At 44.0% G+C, this 16844-nt stretch overlaps 1 protein-coding gene across 1 annotated transcript in view; it reads right to left on the reverse strand.

Moving 5' to 3' along the window:
• Positions 1 to 2907: 2907 nt before the first annotated feature.
• LOC147422821 (transcription factor RF2b-like) overlaps positions 2908 to 16844 on the reverse strand; it is a 49948-nt gene continuing 36011 nt past the window's right edge. Inside the window, exon 5 of the mRNA XM_086503165.1 lies at positions 2908 to 3553. Coding sequence (XP_086359291.1) covers positions 3468 to 3553 — 86 coding nt within the window. The 3' untranslated portion in view covers positions 2908 to 3467. The remainder of the gene's footprint in view (positions 3554 to 16844) is intronic.

The raw sequence follows: 16844 nt of genomic DNA on the forward strand, positions 1-16844 counted from the left end.
TCCATATGGATTGGTCTCATCCCTCAGAAAACAGGAAGAAAGCTTAATATCAAGGCTCATAAATGCTTCAAAGCAAGCTTCCACAAATGGGCAGACCTGTATAGAAACGGTGAATGGGTCTCAGTTGAAATGCTTTCTATCACTAATATGTCTCCTGGCTGTTGTTCTGAACTCTTGAACAGGATTGCTGAGCTTAAAGGTCTACTCCAAACTGAAGAGACAGCTAGGACTAAGCATGGAAATGTCAAAGAATGGGCCTGGAAAGCCATCTCCAGCTACAGCATGGTTCCAAATTTTGATGAAGCACTAAGGAAGAATCTGAATAAGAAATGGAACTTGCAATGGAACTCAAGGCAATGGAGCTACAAATTTAAATGTATTTGGAGTTTTGCTTACCCCATTAAGCATAGCTATCTTGCCTGGTCCATTATGCATCAAGGGGTATGGACTGGAGCCAGAGCACTTAAAGCTAAAATAGGAGATGGAAAATGCAAAAGATGTCAGTCAGAAGAAGACTTATCACACATCTTTTTTGGCTGCAAAGCTAACAAGAGAAAGCTGCAGATGATTCGTTACTGTTGTTCGAGCCTACACCCTCAACCTCTTACTATTAATGAAATCCTCCTTGGAGAATGTAATAGACTCGACATCCCCCTGTGGAATCTATGGAGAATGGAGTATTTATGGGCCTGCTGGACCCAAAGGAATGAGGCTATCTTCCAATCTCAGCTCAAAGACAACTCTTGTGTTTTCTCCATGGAGCTTAAAAGAATAGCTGTTAAATCCTCCAAGCAGATGATAGAAGTGTACAATCAGCCTCTTAACTCTCTTCAAAAGTGCCTAAGGTGGCAGTGTTGGCGGGATGCCATGCTCTCATATTATTCCTCAGATAGACTTATGATGATTTGTTTGGCCTTATCTTTGTAAAGAAGTCGGGATGCCTCTTTTCCCTCCTGTGAGGCACTGTTGTAAAGCTCCACCCCTTTCTTAATCCAATTTCATATTTTCTCTTTTTTTAAAAAAAATTAAAATTGAAAAAAAGGGAGGGGGAAAGAAAGAAAAAATAGTGAGGAGGGAGGAGAATGTAGGTGCAACACGGAGAGGAAATTGAAAAGAATAGAAATAAGTATGAACTGGAAGGGAATCTTTCAATATTCTCTTCTGATGGGAACGTTGGGAGTGAGAAACACTATAAACCTCTGAAGGCTGCCGGACCTCTCTCTCTCTCTCTCTCTCTCTCTCTCTCGATAGAGGAGGTGGTGAGAGCGGAGGGGATGGTGTAGGGAGGGAGGGACCGACCATTCATTGGAATCCCTACGACCAAAGGGCGACCGGCAGAGCCGGGAGTCCAATGGGACCAGGATTGGAAGGAATGGTCCCTAAGCCCGCCGGCCGTCAACGATCGTGGGGAGGAGCGCCACCGGTTCAAGAGGTCAACTCCAGGTAGGCGACCACTGCTGACCTGTCAAAAATCCGTGCAGCTGCGATTTTGCGTGTTGAGTTGGAGGCATGCAATTGGCATGCAGACTGTGTACATTCCCACTGCTGAGCTATCCAGCATCGAACGGTTGCAAGCCCAGATTTCGGCCAGTAAAGATGAGGGGATGGAGGGCTCAGATCTGCAGCACACATGTATGCAACGGCAGCATCAAATTGGCGTGTTGGGACAGTTCATTGTAATGTAGGTGCGGGATCGGGTCGAATAGAATAGCGTTCGTGCCACACCAAATGTCCACAGGATGAAGATACCCACACTTGTGTGACACCAGTCAATTGTCTAAGCAAAGGATTAAATCATTCTTGGTTGTGCCTTCCCCAATTTGATATAAGCGATCATTACAAAAACATTAGCTCAAAGCATGCCTTCCAAATCCTTAGTTCAAAGATAAAAAATTACAGCTCCTCATCGGACTTGTCCTTAGCTTGCTTCTTTCCCTTGGGCTAATGAGTGCCACATGATGTTGGCCAAAGCATTGAATGCAACATTATGAGGACTATGATCATCCAGACTCAAAAAGCATGGTTACCTTTTTTTAACAATTAGGGGCTAGGTGCATTGGTGAAAAAAGGGCATTGAAATTAAAACCCCTGTAGCTCAGCACGACGACATTTTTCGATAAATGCAGCACCTTTGGGTACCCACTCATCGTCTCACATCTAGCAAATTCCCTTGAAAAAGTAAAAGCTTGGCATGCTTAGCCCTTCGCTGTACACGTAGGGAGCTTTCGTAGCCCATTCAACCCCAACAATAATTTTTGGGCACGGCAGATCCAACTTGACAAGGAGGGTGTCAAATAGTCACAAGGGTAGGCAAACTTCATATTTAGAGAGAATTATATGGCCTTGCTGTCAAGCCAAAAATATAAACACCACTTCCAGGTGTTGGAAAGAATATGCACAAGCAATTGTGCATTCAGTTTCACTACCAGCAAGTTTTAGCGCAATCCAGCTGGATTAAGATCATCATCCATCTTACTGTTGTATTGATTATGTGCTTAGGAAACTCTTTCCTTTATCAACCTCTTGTATTGATCATGTGTTGAGAAAATTCTTTCCTTTGCCAACCTCTTGGATGGAAAATATTAATGTAAGGCCATGCTCATTATTTCACTAAGGGACCTCACATCTTTGATGCGGCTTGCACTATACATCTTTGACCATGATGAGTAGCTAATTATCCTTCCTCCTGTAAGGTGCTTGCCTTATAGCCTTCCTCTTTTCTTGAAACTTGCCTATTTTGTAGCTTCCACTTGGCTTATAGGTGATTATATATCTTCCTTCTACGTTGTTACAGATATTAAGGATGATTTGTAAAATAAGCTTCAAATACAATTGACACAGATAGTTCAACTGAAGCAAGCTTTCTTGATTGTGTGGGTGCGAGAGAGAGAGAGAGAGAGAGAGAGAGAGAGAGAGAGCATGTGCCATATCAATATTATGGAGAAAAAACCCAAAGGAGTGTGCAAGTAGTGGTTAGACTATAGGATGTGTCACAGCACACACACTGACACAATGTCCCCTGTTTGTGGGCAACCCAGGTGTGCTCTCTTTGCGATGGACACCTTGTGGAAGTCATATTTAGAGGAACCAAATGTAACAACCCAGCCAACTCCCATGATCTTATAGTGGTACATTTGCAAAATCAAGAGTACAACAGCCCAATTCTCATTACATGTGTATTCATGTACAAGGTTACAAACCCCCCCCCCCCCCCCCCCCCCCAAAAAAAAAAAAAAAGAATGGAATTTGTGTGTTGTAAGGGTATTGTCTTTTGTCTTAAAAGAATTTTTATTTCCTGGGCCCCTAACCTCCAGCACAATTCCGGAGCTCCCAGACGGTCCCACAAAACCGTTACTCCCCTGAAAGCCACCCTGTTGATCTTGCGCTTGAGTGGCATATCCAGCTTTACGTGAATGATGTTGTAGCTGCTGCATCTGCTGAAAGAGCTGCTGCTGATTCTGTTGCTGCTAGGTTGTCTGGGGCATCATCTGCCTAAGCTGCCCAGTGGCTACCTTAAGCCTCTGCACCTCTTCCCTCAATGCATCATTCAGGGCTGCAAACCACATCATCAAATCTCTCAATCTCTCTCTCTCTCTCTCTCTCTCTCTCTCTCTCTCTCTCAGTACACATATTTCTTTGGTCCCAAAGGTCATATTTGATCTCCAAGGACACATGTATCTTTGGTCACATATGGACCATACTCTCTCTCTCTCTCTCTCTCTCTCTCTCTCTCTCTCTCTCTCTCTCTGTGTGTGTGTGTGTGTGGAACTGGCATATGTAGCATCCCTAAAGGGTGGTAACTTCGGCTTTCACCCGATAAACTTTACCTGTACTTTACGACACAAAGCAACTTACGTATTAACCTGTGACTGGGATTCAACACTTCCAAACAAATTACGGCTTGGTAGCTAGAATGCTCCCAAGCAGACTGCGACACCTGTTGGCCCCAAAGGTTGGCACCCCTTTTGGTATTTCTTTATTCCAATTAAACTTGCAGAAAACATGTAGACTTCTACGAGCTGTCCCACCTTGTTGGGCTGAAAATTGCCCAAATTTAGTAGCATAACAACAATAGAAAGCCTCACAAACAAAATCCCCATGTATTCCACGTGCATTAAAGCACTTTTACAAATCTGGCGAGAAAATACAGCAAGCTGAAATCTCTTTTTTTCGCCTCTAAAATGCACCGGAACACCTGTTTCACAATTCCCTAGCTTGAGCTTGGCATCACGATTCTATATTCAAAGGTGCACAAGAGCAGAATCGTCGTGCTACATAAGACAGAGGAGAAGGCAAGCTTTCCATTAAAGCTGTAGACCTGCACCCACTACTCAAACACACTGTGGTCACTCGTGGAGCTCAAATCGGCCTCCCTCTCTTCTCTACTTGATTTTGGGCACCCGGGTGCTGAGTTGTCCTTGCAGATTGCTTGGGAGCCGCCAAGTGTCCACTTTGCCCTTTTGAGTTAATTTCCTAGTACCCACCAACTTATAAAGTCTCGTGTGGGGCCTAAATGACTTTAAGTGCACATAGCCACCCTCATGGCAACCAGGCTTTCACTGCTACGGATGAAACTCTCAGCCATCGGCCGTTTCACACTCGCCATACAATGTCCGACCATTTGTGACTTCAAAAAGAAGGTCCCAAAAATTAAATAAAAATCAAGGGAAGGAAACCAATAAATAAGGTTAGTGTTTGTCACAGTCTTGTGACATACCCCCAGGTGAAATCGCAAACGTCCTCGATTGCATGCCAAATATACATGTCATAGATGATTTAGTGAAATTAGCACCCTTTTATCATCGCACATAATCCACAAGAAAGTGGTGCAGCATAGATACAAATGACTTAATAAACCTTCATACTTCCGTTATCTTTGACTATCACAGAAGTGAGCATTGTACCTTTAACACTTGTCAAGCAATGTACACTTCTATTGCACTAAATCCATATGCACATGGGATGTGCGAGCTCCATGATCACCCCTCTTTTGAGCATTTTAAGTTGGGACATACGTGGTTGAAACCCAAAGGTAAAGCTGCAAGACATTCGGTGACTCTTAACAATTCACTCTGATCTATTCACTTCGCATCCATAGGCGGATGGTTCTTGAACTTCACCAAAACGTCGTGCAACTTTTCCCTTAACTTTTCTTTCTTTATGTGCCAAAATCTGCTCAGGTACCAAGATCTCATCGAGTTCCTCCACTTCAGGTTGATATTCATTTGGCATATCTTCCGACACATCACCCATAAAGGGTCTTAGAACTTAGAAGACTCACATGAAACGCATTATGAATCTTCCAAGTGTCAGGCAATTTCAGCCTATAAGAAACATCACCGATCTTGTCAAGTACTTGAAAAGGCCCAGAGTACCGCATGCTAACCTTGGGAAACAACCTTTCCTTGCCCTTCATCTTCTTTAATTTGGCTTTTCCAAACCGCAAAGAACCCAATCACCCAGTGAAAACAAAAGTTCACTAACGTGACGATCAGCAACCCTTCTTTGCTTTGCCTGAGTCTTCTCCAAGGCAGGCTTAATTTTCTTATACATTTCATCCATATTCTCTACATATTGATTTGCTTCAAAGAATTTAACCTTTGTGTGCAAAATAGGAGGAACCTTTTTGCCACATTCAACGACTTCAAAGGGTGCCTTGATTGTTGACGAATGCACCGTATTGTTGTATGCATACTCAAGAATGGGTAAATATTGGTCCTACTTGCCCTTATTATCTAACAAATTGCCAGCAGATCTAAGACTGTTACAGACTTGGGAACCCCATGTCAAAATCTCGCACAATACACAAAAGAATCACATAGAATACTTCATGTCAGGTGCAGCATAAGTGTTAAAGGATTGAGCTCGGATATAGGACTCCGCACAAACACAAGAGACAATTTACTTCGCTTGAAAGAACTAAACTCAACTAAAGTGAGAGAAAGAGAGAGACGAGAGAGAGAGAGAGAGAGAGAGAGAAAAGAGACGACACAGTGATGTCGGGTCCCAACCCTCATGAACCCCTTGCTCTGTTGTCAAATCAAGTACTTTCTTTATTCTTGCACAAATGCCCATACAATGACTGGATGTTGAGATATTGATGCTAATGGGTACTAATGCTGTGGTACTTGATGACGACGATGTCGACGACGAGGACAATGAAGATGTCGACGACGGTGGCGATAACGATGTCAACGACGACGATGTCAAGGCTGAAATCTGAAAATGTTGATCACATCTGAAATCTGAAAACACTGATCTAATCCGAATTTGAAAACGTTGATCTGATCTGAATCCTAGAATCTAAAAACATTGAACTTATCTGAGGCTGAATCAAAAAACGTTCGTCCGATCTGAAATGCCGGCAATGGTGGCTGAAAACGTTAATCTTGTCCTGAGAAAACACTAGGGGCCTGAGGTGTTGCCCGACTCTCGGTGCCTGCCTCCTTGTATCCCTGCTTCTTCTGCTTCTACTCAGTGCCCAATGGATTTCTTTTATAGTTCTTTCAGTCATTTGCCCTACCTACATTCCAACAAGGATAAATGAAAAGTCACTTATTAATAAAACCTATAAGAGGTGGTTCACACGGTAAAATGCATGCATGATGAAATGTTGTCCTGTGCAAGAGAGGGTATGCAACTATGACCGGCCTGGACATGCACGTCCTGCTAGAGGCTCACAAAGGTGTTAGGCTCAGTCCTAAGCTACTGGTTCATGCTAGATTGTGACACAACATGTCCACGTAGTGCAAGTGAAGTGCGCACATGACATCCCTCCCTGTTAAAGGTGAGGTACAATTGCCGAACTTTTATCTGTACTTCTTATGCTGACTGCTTCAGATGCATGTGGATTCATAAGCCGATGAAAACTCCTCCAAACAAGTGGATACTACGGATGTAGATCTGGTTGCAATGTAAACACCGACCACACGAGTAGCTAGGTAGGCTTACTACTGTCACACAATACCAACCTTCATGCTGACTCTACCTTGAGAGCAAGTACTACCACTCGAATAGTCCTGTCGTGAGAACATTGCGGATGATGCTGAAAAGGTAATGTAAACACCAACCACACGAGTTGCTAGGTAGGCTTACTACTGTCACACAATACCAACCTTCATGCTGACTCTACCTTGCGAGCAAGTACTACCGCTCGAATAGTCCTGTCGTGAGAACATTGCGGGTGATGCTGAAAGGTAAGGGTGCTCGGAGGTAAATCCAAGGGTTTCGTGTCGACGGAAGTGGATGCACGCTACATGCAAATGCAAATGCAAAAGAGGCTCGGGATCCTATCACCAACTCCTTATGTATCCGCATAGGAGGCAAGTAGATCCTGGTACTCAAGATTTGGGTTCTCGTGTATCCGATGTCGATCTTCCTTCAGAGACATAGCAATAAAGATGGGAACTAATAAGTTCATGATCGAGACTCAGATTCTTTCAAAAAAAAAAAGGGAGAGGTTCTTTGGGTTCTTGAGTTCTTGGGTTCTTGGGTTCTTGGTGGTTCTTTGGATCTTCCCCTGAGTTCACGAAGCCGGAGCGCACACAGAGCTCTGATACCAATGTTAGGTGTAGCGCACCAAGAGCTCTAGTACCAATGTGAGGTGCAATAAAAGTGTTTAAGAATTTAGTTCGGATCTAGTACTCCGCACAAACACAAGGGACACTTTACTTCGCTTGAAAGAAATGAACTGAATTGAAAGAAAGAGAGAGACAAAAGAGAGAAAAGAGACGACACAAGGATGTCGGGTCCCAACCCTCATGGGCCCCCTTGCTCTGTTGCCAGAGCAAGTACTTTCTTTACTCTTGAACAAATGCTCATACAATGACTAGATACTGAGATGTTGATGCTAATAGGTACTAACATTGTGGTACTTGATGACGACCATGTCAACGACAATGACGACGTCAAGGCTGAAACCTGAAAACGAGGATCTGATCCGAAATCTGAAAACGCTGATCTGATCCGAATCTGAAAACGCTGATCTGATCTGATCTGATCTGAATCTGAAAACGCTGAACTGATCTGAGACTGAATCAGAAAACGCTGGTCCGATCTGACATGCCGGTGATGCTAGCTGAAAACGCTAATCTTGTCCTGAGAAAACGCTAAGGGCCTAAGGTGCTACCTAACTCTCGGTGCCTACCTCCTTGTATCCATGCTTCTTCTGCTTCTACTCAGTGCCCAATGGGTTTCTTTTATAGTTCTTTCAGTCATTTGCCCTACCTACATTCCAACAAGGATAAATGAAAAGTCGCTTATTAATAAATAACCTATAAGAGGTCGTTCACGCGGTAAAATGCATGCATGATGAAATGTTGTCCTGTGCAAGAGAGGGTATGCAACTATGACCGGCCTGGACATGCACGTCCTGCTAGATGCTCACAAAGGTGTCAACCTCGGTCCTAAGCTACTGGTTCATGCTAGATTGTAGCAAAACAAGTCCACGTAGTGCAAGTGAAGTGCGCACGTGACATCCCTCCCCATTAAAGGTGAGCCACAACTGCCGAACTTCTATTTGTACTTCTTATACTGACTGCTTCAGATGCATGTGGATTCATAAACAGATGAAAACTCCTCCAAACGGGTGGATACTACAGATGTAGACCTGGTTGTGATGTAAACACCGATCACACGAGTTGCTAGGTAGGCTTACTACTGTCACACAATACCAACCTTCATGTTGACTCTACCTTGCGAGCAAGTACTACCACTCGAATAGTCCTGTCGTGAGAACATTGCGGGTGATGCTGAAAGGTAAGGGTGCTCAGAGGTAAATCCAAGGGTTTCGTGTCGACGGAAGTGGATGCACGCTACATGCAAATGCGAATGCAAAAGAGGCTCGGGATCCTGTCACCAACTCCTTCCATATCCACATAGGAGGCAAGTAGATCCAAGTACCAAAGATCTGGGTTCTCGTGTATCCCATGTCGATCTTCCTTCAAAGACATGGCAATAAAGATGGGAATTAATAAGTCCATGATCGAGACTCAAATTCTTCTAAGAAAAAAAAGGGAGAGGTTCTTGGGTTCTTGGGTTCTTGGTGGTTCTTAGGGCTCTTCGGATCTTCCCTTGAGTTCCCGAAGCTAGAGCACACACAAAGCTTTGATACCAATGTCAGGTGCAGCGCAAGCAGAGCTCTAGTACCAACATGAGGTGCAACGAAAGTGTTTTAAATATTTAGCTGGGATCTAGTACTCCGCACAAACACAAGGGACACTTTACTTTGCTTGAAAGAACTGAACTGAATTGAAAGAAAGAGAGAGACAAGAGAGAGAAAAGAGACGACACAGGGATATCGGGTCCCAACCCTCATGGATGCCCTTGCTCTGATGCTAGAGCAAGAACTTTCTTTATTTTTGCACGAATGCTCATACAATGACTGGATGTTGAGATGTTGATGCTAATAGGTACTAATGCTATGGTTCTTGATGACGACCATGTCGACGACGATGACAAAGACGATGTCAACGACGACCATGGTGTCGACGATGTCAAGGCAAAAATCTGAAAACGCTAATCTGATCCGAATCTGAAAACACTGATCCGGTCCGAATCTGATTTAAAATCTGAAAACGTTGAACTGGTCTGAGGCTAAATAAGAAAACGCTGGTCTGATCTGAAATGCTGGCGAGCTGGCTGGAAGACGTTGATCTTGTCCTGAGAAAAGGCTAGGGACCTGAGGTGCTGCCTAACTCTGGGTGCCTGCCCTCCTTGTATCCCTGCTTCTTCTGCTTCTACTAAGTTCCCGATGGGTTTCTTTTATAGTTCCTTCAACCATTTACCCTACCTACATTCCAACAAGGATAAATGAAAAGATGACCGATAAGAGGTGGTTCACGCGGTAAAATGCATACATGATGAAATGTTATCCTATGCAAGAGAGGATATGCAACTATGCCGGCCTGGACATGCACGTCCTGCTAGAGGCTCACAAAGGTTCCAAACTCAATCCTAAGCTACTGGTTCATGCTAGATTGTGGCAGAACATGTCCACGTATTGCAAGTGAAGTACGCACATGATATCCTCCCCTGTTAAAGGTGAGGCACAACTGCCGAACTTCTATCTGTACTTCTTATGCTCACTGCTTCTGATGCATGTGGATGCATAAACCGATGAAAACTCCTCCAAACGGGTGGATACTACGGATGTAGGCCTGGTTGCGATGTAACACCGACCACACGAGTTGCTAGGTAGGCTCACTACTGTCACACAATACCAACCTTCATGCTCACTCTGCCTTGCGAGCAAGTACTACCACTCGAATAGTCCTGTCGTGAAAACATTGCGGGTGAAGCTGAAAGGTAAGGGTGCTCGGAGGTAAATCCAAGGGTTTCGTGTCGACTGAAGTGGATACATGCTACATGCAAACGCGAATGCAAAAGAGGTTCGGGATCATGTCACCAACTCCTTCCATATCCGCATAGGAGGCAAGTAGATCCTGGTACTCAAGACCTTGGTTCTCGTGTATCCCATGTCGTCTTCCTTCAAAGACATAACAATCAAGATGGGAACTAATAAGTCCATGATCGGGACTCAAAGATTCTTTCAGGAAAAAAAATAGAAGAGGTTCTTTGGGTTCTTGAGTTCTTGGTGGTTCTTGGGGTTCTTCGGGTCTTCCCTTGAGTTCACGAAGCCGGAGCACACACAGAGCTTTGATACCAATGTCAGGTGCTACGTAATACCAACGTCAGGTGCAACGGAAAAGTTTAGTACTCTGCACAAACACAAGGGACACTTTACTTTGCTTGAAAAAACTGAACTGAATTGAAAGAAAGAGAGAGACGACAGAGAAAAGAGACGACATGTCACAAAAATACGGAAGCGTAAACTGCCGTTTAATTGCACTTCAAATACTCAAGAGAATTAGAGGGAGCCAAAAAACTTGACACTTCATTGGGGACTAGAAGATGGGCTGGTCCCCCCCCATAAAGAGAATATCTTTATTACTAAGGGAGAATCTTTACAAGCACAGGAACGGGGCATACGCCCGTCCTCTATTCTTTCTTCTGTTCTGTTCTAACTACTGACTGAGAAAGTGTTTCCACTTTCTTACTGCTTAGGGGATTTCCCCTCTTCTACGAGATTGGTTGGAAGCTCTCGAAAAGAGAGTCTATCTTCCGAAACACCTCATCGCTTGCTGTAATTTTCTGCACATAACCTGAAATTCTTACCTGTGCACACCCCTATGCCGAAACAGAGGTCTTCTTCGCGATGGAATCGCGCCAAACTTGATGTAGACTTAGGATAAGGAGAGAGAAGAGAATTTCTATGGCTGATCTGCTGAAAACAACCCTAATCGAGGTGATTAGGGGCTGAAAACAAAGAATTACAGCAGCCGCACTCTGCTAAGAGAGCGTCTACGGTAGCTTCTCGCGATGAAACTTCACCAGAAGGTGTCTATGACTGTGAGATCCCTTGTTCTTGACAATGGGAGCACAAGGCTACCACATATGTCGTAAGGGGCTGCTCTCAAGCTTCAATGGAGGGCTCCACTGCGTAGAGCACGCTCACATTAGGGGGGGTAGGTGCACTGCCAGCCCTGAAAATGGGGGAGAGGGGGCTCCTAAATAGCCATCAGGGAGAGGGGGCGCTAGGAAGAGAGAGAGTTAGTTTGCATTGGTAAGTGTGCCACTTGGCACACTTACTTTAAAAACTTAAAAACCATTCAACTTTTGACTTTAAAAACTTCTAGCTCATTTATTAAAAAAATGTGCAACTAACTAACAACTGCTACCAATGATTCTTTTATGAGAACACCAAAGGTCTGCCGGCGCAATGCCGCACGGACACTGCACCGCCTTTACCTGTTCACACTTGTCCGGCCGCCCGCCCGGGCACGGACCGTTAAATTTAATTTCACGAAACTTACCCTAAGGCTTTATTAGCTTTATTAGCCTTAGGGTCACTGTTCTAAGGACCCCATCTCATTCATGTGCTTGTACTGACGCGCGTATTTTTCTGAGCCTAAAACCTGAGGCTACTGCTTACCCCTTTCTGAAGACCCGATTTCCCAATCACTAGGGCTTCAGGGTAATTTCTGCTAAGGTCCCTCTGAGGTGTTGTGGCCCGCATTTAGGCTCACCTGAGGCCTTAGAATTGCTAGGTCTATTCTGGTGTGCACACAACTAATTAGATAATTCTTTACTCGTAAATAAATTAATTATTTACCAAGTCTGACTTAGTTATATCCCTCTTAGTTCTAAACAGTTGACCTCAACTGTAGAGCGTCAACATAACTGTGCAAGATGTCAGGGTAGTCCTTGAGATCGGACTCAGTCATCCACTTTGCATCTAAAGGAGTGTAATTCTTGAACTTGACTAAATACTTTCGATGTAGACTCCCCGACTTGAGTTGTCTCTCCGAGTGGTGTATTATCTGTTCAGGTTGAAGGATTTCCTCAGTCTCTTCGACTTCTGGAGGATCTTCTTGTACGAGCGCCATTGGAGGAGGTCCAACATAGGGTCGGAGGAGACTGACATGAAAAGCATTATGGATTTGCCAATTATAAGGTAAATCCAATCTGAAAGTCACATCATTGACTTTATCTGTAATTTTGAAAGGGCCGTAGAATCTATGGTAAAGTTTGACAACTTTCCCTTTGCCGACCCGCTTTTTCAATCTAGCTTTCTCAAACCGAAGCAGGACATATTGTCCTTTTTCAAGATTGAGATTCCTTCTGTGCTTGTCTGCTTTTCTCTTCTGTTGCTCGAGTACGAAGAATCGCTTGCTTTACTTGTTGATGGGCAATATCAATATTGCGCACAAATTCATCTGCGGCGAAGATGTTTTCTTTGGTCACCATAATAGGAAGTAAGAGTGGCTTCCCGTAAATAATTTCGAAGGGGGCTTTACCAGTTGAGGAATGTATGGTATTATTATACGCAAACTCAACTATTGGTAAGTACTGTTCCCATTCGGATTGTCGTTCCGAAACATAGCACTTGAGGAGATCTAAAACAGTGGCATTAGCGATTTCGCTTTGACCATCTGTTTGAGAGTGATAAGCTGATGAAAAATCAAGCTTAGTTCCCAAGTTTTCAAACAATGCCTGCCAAAATAGACTAGTCATGCGGAGATCTCTATCGCTGACAATAGTCTTTGGCAATCCATGGTGTTTAAAAATCTGAGCTAGAAATATTCTAGCCATGTGATCAGCTTTGATCGTCTTTTTTACTGGAAGAAAATGTGCTTGCTTACTGAACCTGTCTACTATAGTCCAGATTGCATCATTTCCATTCTTGGATCTAGGAAGATCCGTGATAAAATCCATGGCAATACTTTCCCATGGCGTGTTAGGCATAGGGAGCGGCTGAAGCTTGCCATAAACTTTATGTCTGTCATATTTCACTTTTTGGCATACTAAACACTCACGTACATGTTTTTCAATGTCCGCACGGAGTGTTGGCCAAAAGAAATACCTTTCGAGGGCACTAGTGGTGGAAGCAATTCCCCGATGCCCGGCATAAGGAGAATTATGTGCTTCATCCATCACCTTTTGTCGTAAGGGCTGAGCTATGCATATTGCTTGTTGACGATAGAGTGTATTATCCCTGATACAATAAGGTGGCTTTGAATGACCAGCTTGAAGATCTGCCCAAATTGTGGCGAAGTCTGGATCTTGAGGATACATCTCGCTGAGAGATTCTAGTTCCTCATGATAAATTGTTGTTAGTGCATTGATCTTTGGACACCTGAGAGAGCATCTGCAACTGCATTCTTCGTTCCAGAAGTGTGTAAAATCTGAAAATGAAACATTGAAAGAAAGTTGGCCCATCTCATCTGCTTTTCTGATAACTTTCTTTGTGTGAGGAAGTAGCGAAGACTTTGATGATATGTCTTGATAATAAAATCAGCTCCTAATAGATAGTGTTTCCAAATGGAAAGAGCATGAATTACTGCCATTAGCTCTTTCTCGTATATGGAGACATGCAACTCTGCATCTTTAAGGCGCCGACTTTCATAGGCTATCGCGTGACCCTCTTGGTTCAAAACTGCTCCTACACAATCTCCAGATGCATCGCAGTATACCTCGAAAGGTTTGCGAAGATCAGGGACGGTGAAAACAGGTCCGTGACTGAGTAGATACTTCAGCTTTTCGAAAGCTTGTTTTTGTCCAGACCCCCAATGGAATGGAATCCGCTTCTTTGTCAGGTCATGGAGGGGACCTGCTATCGCGGCAAAAGCTCGAATGAAACGCCGATAATAAGAACAAAGGCCGAGGAAACTTCGTACATCAGAAAACGATCAGAAACTTAATCAGAAAACGATGTCTGATTTGAAATGCTGGCAATGCTGGGTGGAAACGTTGATCTTGTCCTGAGAAAATGCTAGGGCTCCTGAGCTGTTGCCTGACTTGGGTGCCTGCCTCCTTCTGTCCCTGCTTTTTCTGCTTCTACCGAGTGCCCAATGGGTTTCTTTTTTAGTTCCTTTAGTCCTACTTACATTCCAACAAGGGTAAAGGAAAAGTCATTTATTACTAAATGACCTACCTACATTCCAACAAGGGTAAATGAAAAGTCACTTATTAATAAATGACCTATAAGAGGTGGTTTGTCACGAGGACGTGGCAACTGCTAACCTTAGTAGTTGGTTTCTTTCCAATGATTTTTGTTTAATTTTTGAGACCCTCTTTTTGAAGTTGCAAATGGTCGGACATTGTATGGCCAATGTGAACGGCAGTTTCACCCGCAGACGGGAAGTTCGTCGACACTGGAATTCGAATAGTAAGAGGATGTCTAGGCTCAGAGCAAGATCATTTAGGTCTCCCCGTTGCACTTAGCAAGTTGATGGATACTAGGAAGTGAACTCAATAAAGGCATAAAGTCAAGGTGGCATCACCAACAGAAAGTATCCGACAATTGGGCAGATTGCACTTTTAAATGCGGTCCCAATGAGGATAGATGGTCAGATGAACAATGGGAGCCCAACGGAAGCATCTCCTAAACATTAGGAAACTGCTATTTTGGGCCATGAAATGTGTTCGAGTCATTACCTTCGCTATGACTAAGGGAACATTTTATTACTCTGCTACAAAGTCAACTGATGCACCAGTTGAGAGATTTTTAAGCAGGAAGCCCAATGCGGGAAAATTGCATGCATGAGTGCCAAGTGGCACTTTTTGGCCAATTTACCAAGTTTGGGAGAACAGAACTCGTAACTGACTCTTTGGAGCACTTTTGGAGGCTGATAACTATGATTTTCAGCCATTTCTTTGCATTTCTGAGCTTCCCATGACTTTACCTTGGACCCAGAAGCTCATTTTCAGCATTGGAAGGCATCAGATGCGTGTTTACAGGGCTGTTTTGCTGCGTTTTCAGCGATACGCAGGTTTTGGCAGCCATGGAAATCTTCCCCTTTTTGCATCTATTTGTTCACAGATGCATTACATGTCAAGGGCCGCAGAGGGGGCGCTCGATTTATGCTGGGGGGATGCTTCATTGAGAACCTGTCACAGGTTAAGAGCTATGGAGTGCTTTCTTTCCCTCTCATGTACAGTGTGGTGCTAGGAGTGATGCCCTGCACGCTACACACTGCTCTCTCTCTCCCCTACGTGCAGTTAGGTGATGCCCCAAAAGAGGGCTCTTCATTTGACTGATGTACAACTGTGTAGTTTCATGCTTTTGTGTTGAGGCAAGAGCCTCCTTAAGCAGGAACAGGGGTAGCTAGCTGCTACTCCGAAGCAGGCACCGGTGAGGGTCATAACCTCACCGTACAAGTGCAAATTCAGCGTTGTGTATGCGTTGTAAATTGACTATTTTTTAGTCATACGAGCACTAATTTTGGGACCTACAGGTTGTCGGCGTCTGCTCGAAGCATTCTAGCTTCCGAGCCGTGTGTGATTAAGTGTTAATTCCCGTCGCAGATTCTAATTGCAAAGTGCTCTGTGTGTGTGTCTAAAGTAAAGAATTTCGGGTGAAAGCCAAAGCCCACCGCCCCACTACAAGCCGGTTTCAAGGTTCCATCGCCGGGATATCAATCACTTTTTCCTCAAAGAGTGAGCCTCGATTGTATTGGGTAAAGACACAGAGTGCAAGGACACGGGATTACACTATGACCAACAAGGGGAAGGGCATTATGGAAGAGGGTTTCTCTTCACAGGAGAGACAGGAAATTCTGCATGTTAGCCCTGCCAAAAAGTTGTCAAATTAGGGCTGATTTTCTGTTGCGTTTTTAGGGTTTGCAAGTATCAACCAAGACGAGATAGGGAGAGGTCTCACGGTGGTAGATTGGCCACTAGATCTCCTGCAGGAGTGATGTGGGTCTGCCAGGTGACACGCTGCTTGCCGATTCTTTGAGGCGATTGCTTGGATTCTATGATGCATTGGTAAATCATCTTGAAATTTGAGCTTGCTTGGTCGTGGGTGGTACGTCAGTGTTGTGGAATTATGCTCATTTGCAGAGGCAAGAGCCTTTTGCAAACGTAAAAGTTAAGGGACACGTTGCAAGATGCTATGTGGTGTAGTTCAAGAACTGTCCACCTATGCATGCAAAGTGGATGGAAGAGCATGACTGTCAGAGTCACCAAATGTATTGCAACTTTACCTTGAGGCCCCAACCCAATGTATGCAAAGGAGGGGTAATGATAGAGCTAGCACACCAAATGTACTCATGGATTCAGTGCAATAGCAGTGTACAGTTTGACAAAAGTATGAAGGTCTCATTAAGTCATTTGTACACATGTTTTGACAGTCTTTCTTGTGAATACATGCGATGATAAAAGAGTGCTAACAACACAAGATCATCAGTGGAATGTATTTATGGTATGCAATCGAGGACGGTTGCGATTTCAAGAGGGGGGTATGTCACGAGGACGTGGCAACTGCTAACCTTAGTTGTTGG

Source organism: Adiantum capillus-veneris, chromosome 27, assembly GCF_014529385.1.
Source record: "Adiantum capillus-veneris isolate H3 chromosome 27, ASM1452938v2, whole genome shotgun sequence".
NCBI classification, from domain to species: Eukaryota; Viridiplantae; Streptophyta; class Polypodiopsida; order Polypodiales; family Pteridaceae; genus Adiantum; species Adiantum capillus-veneris.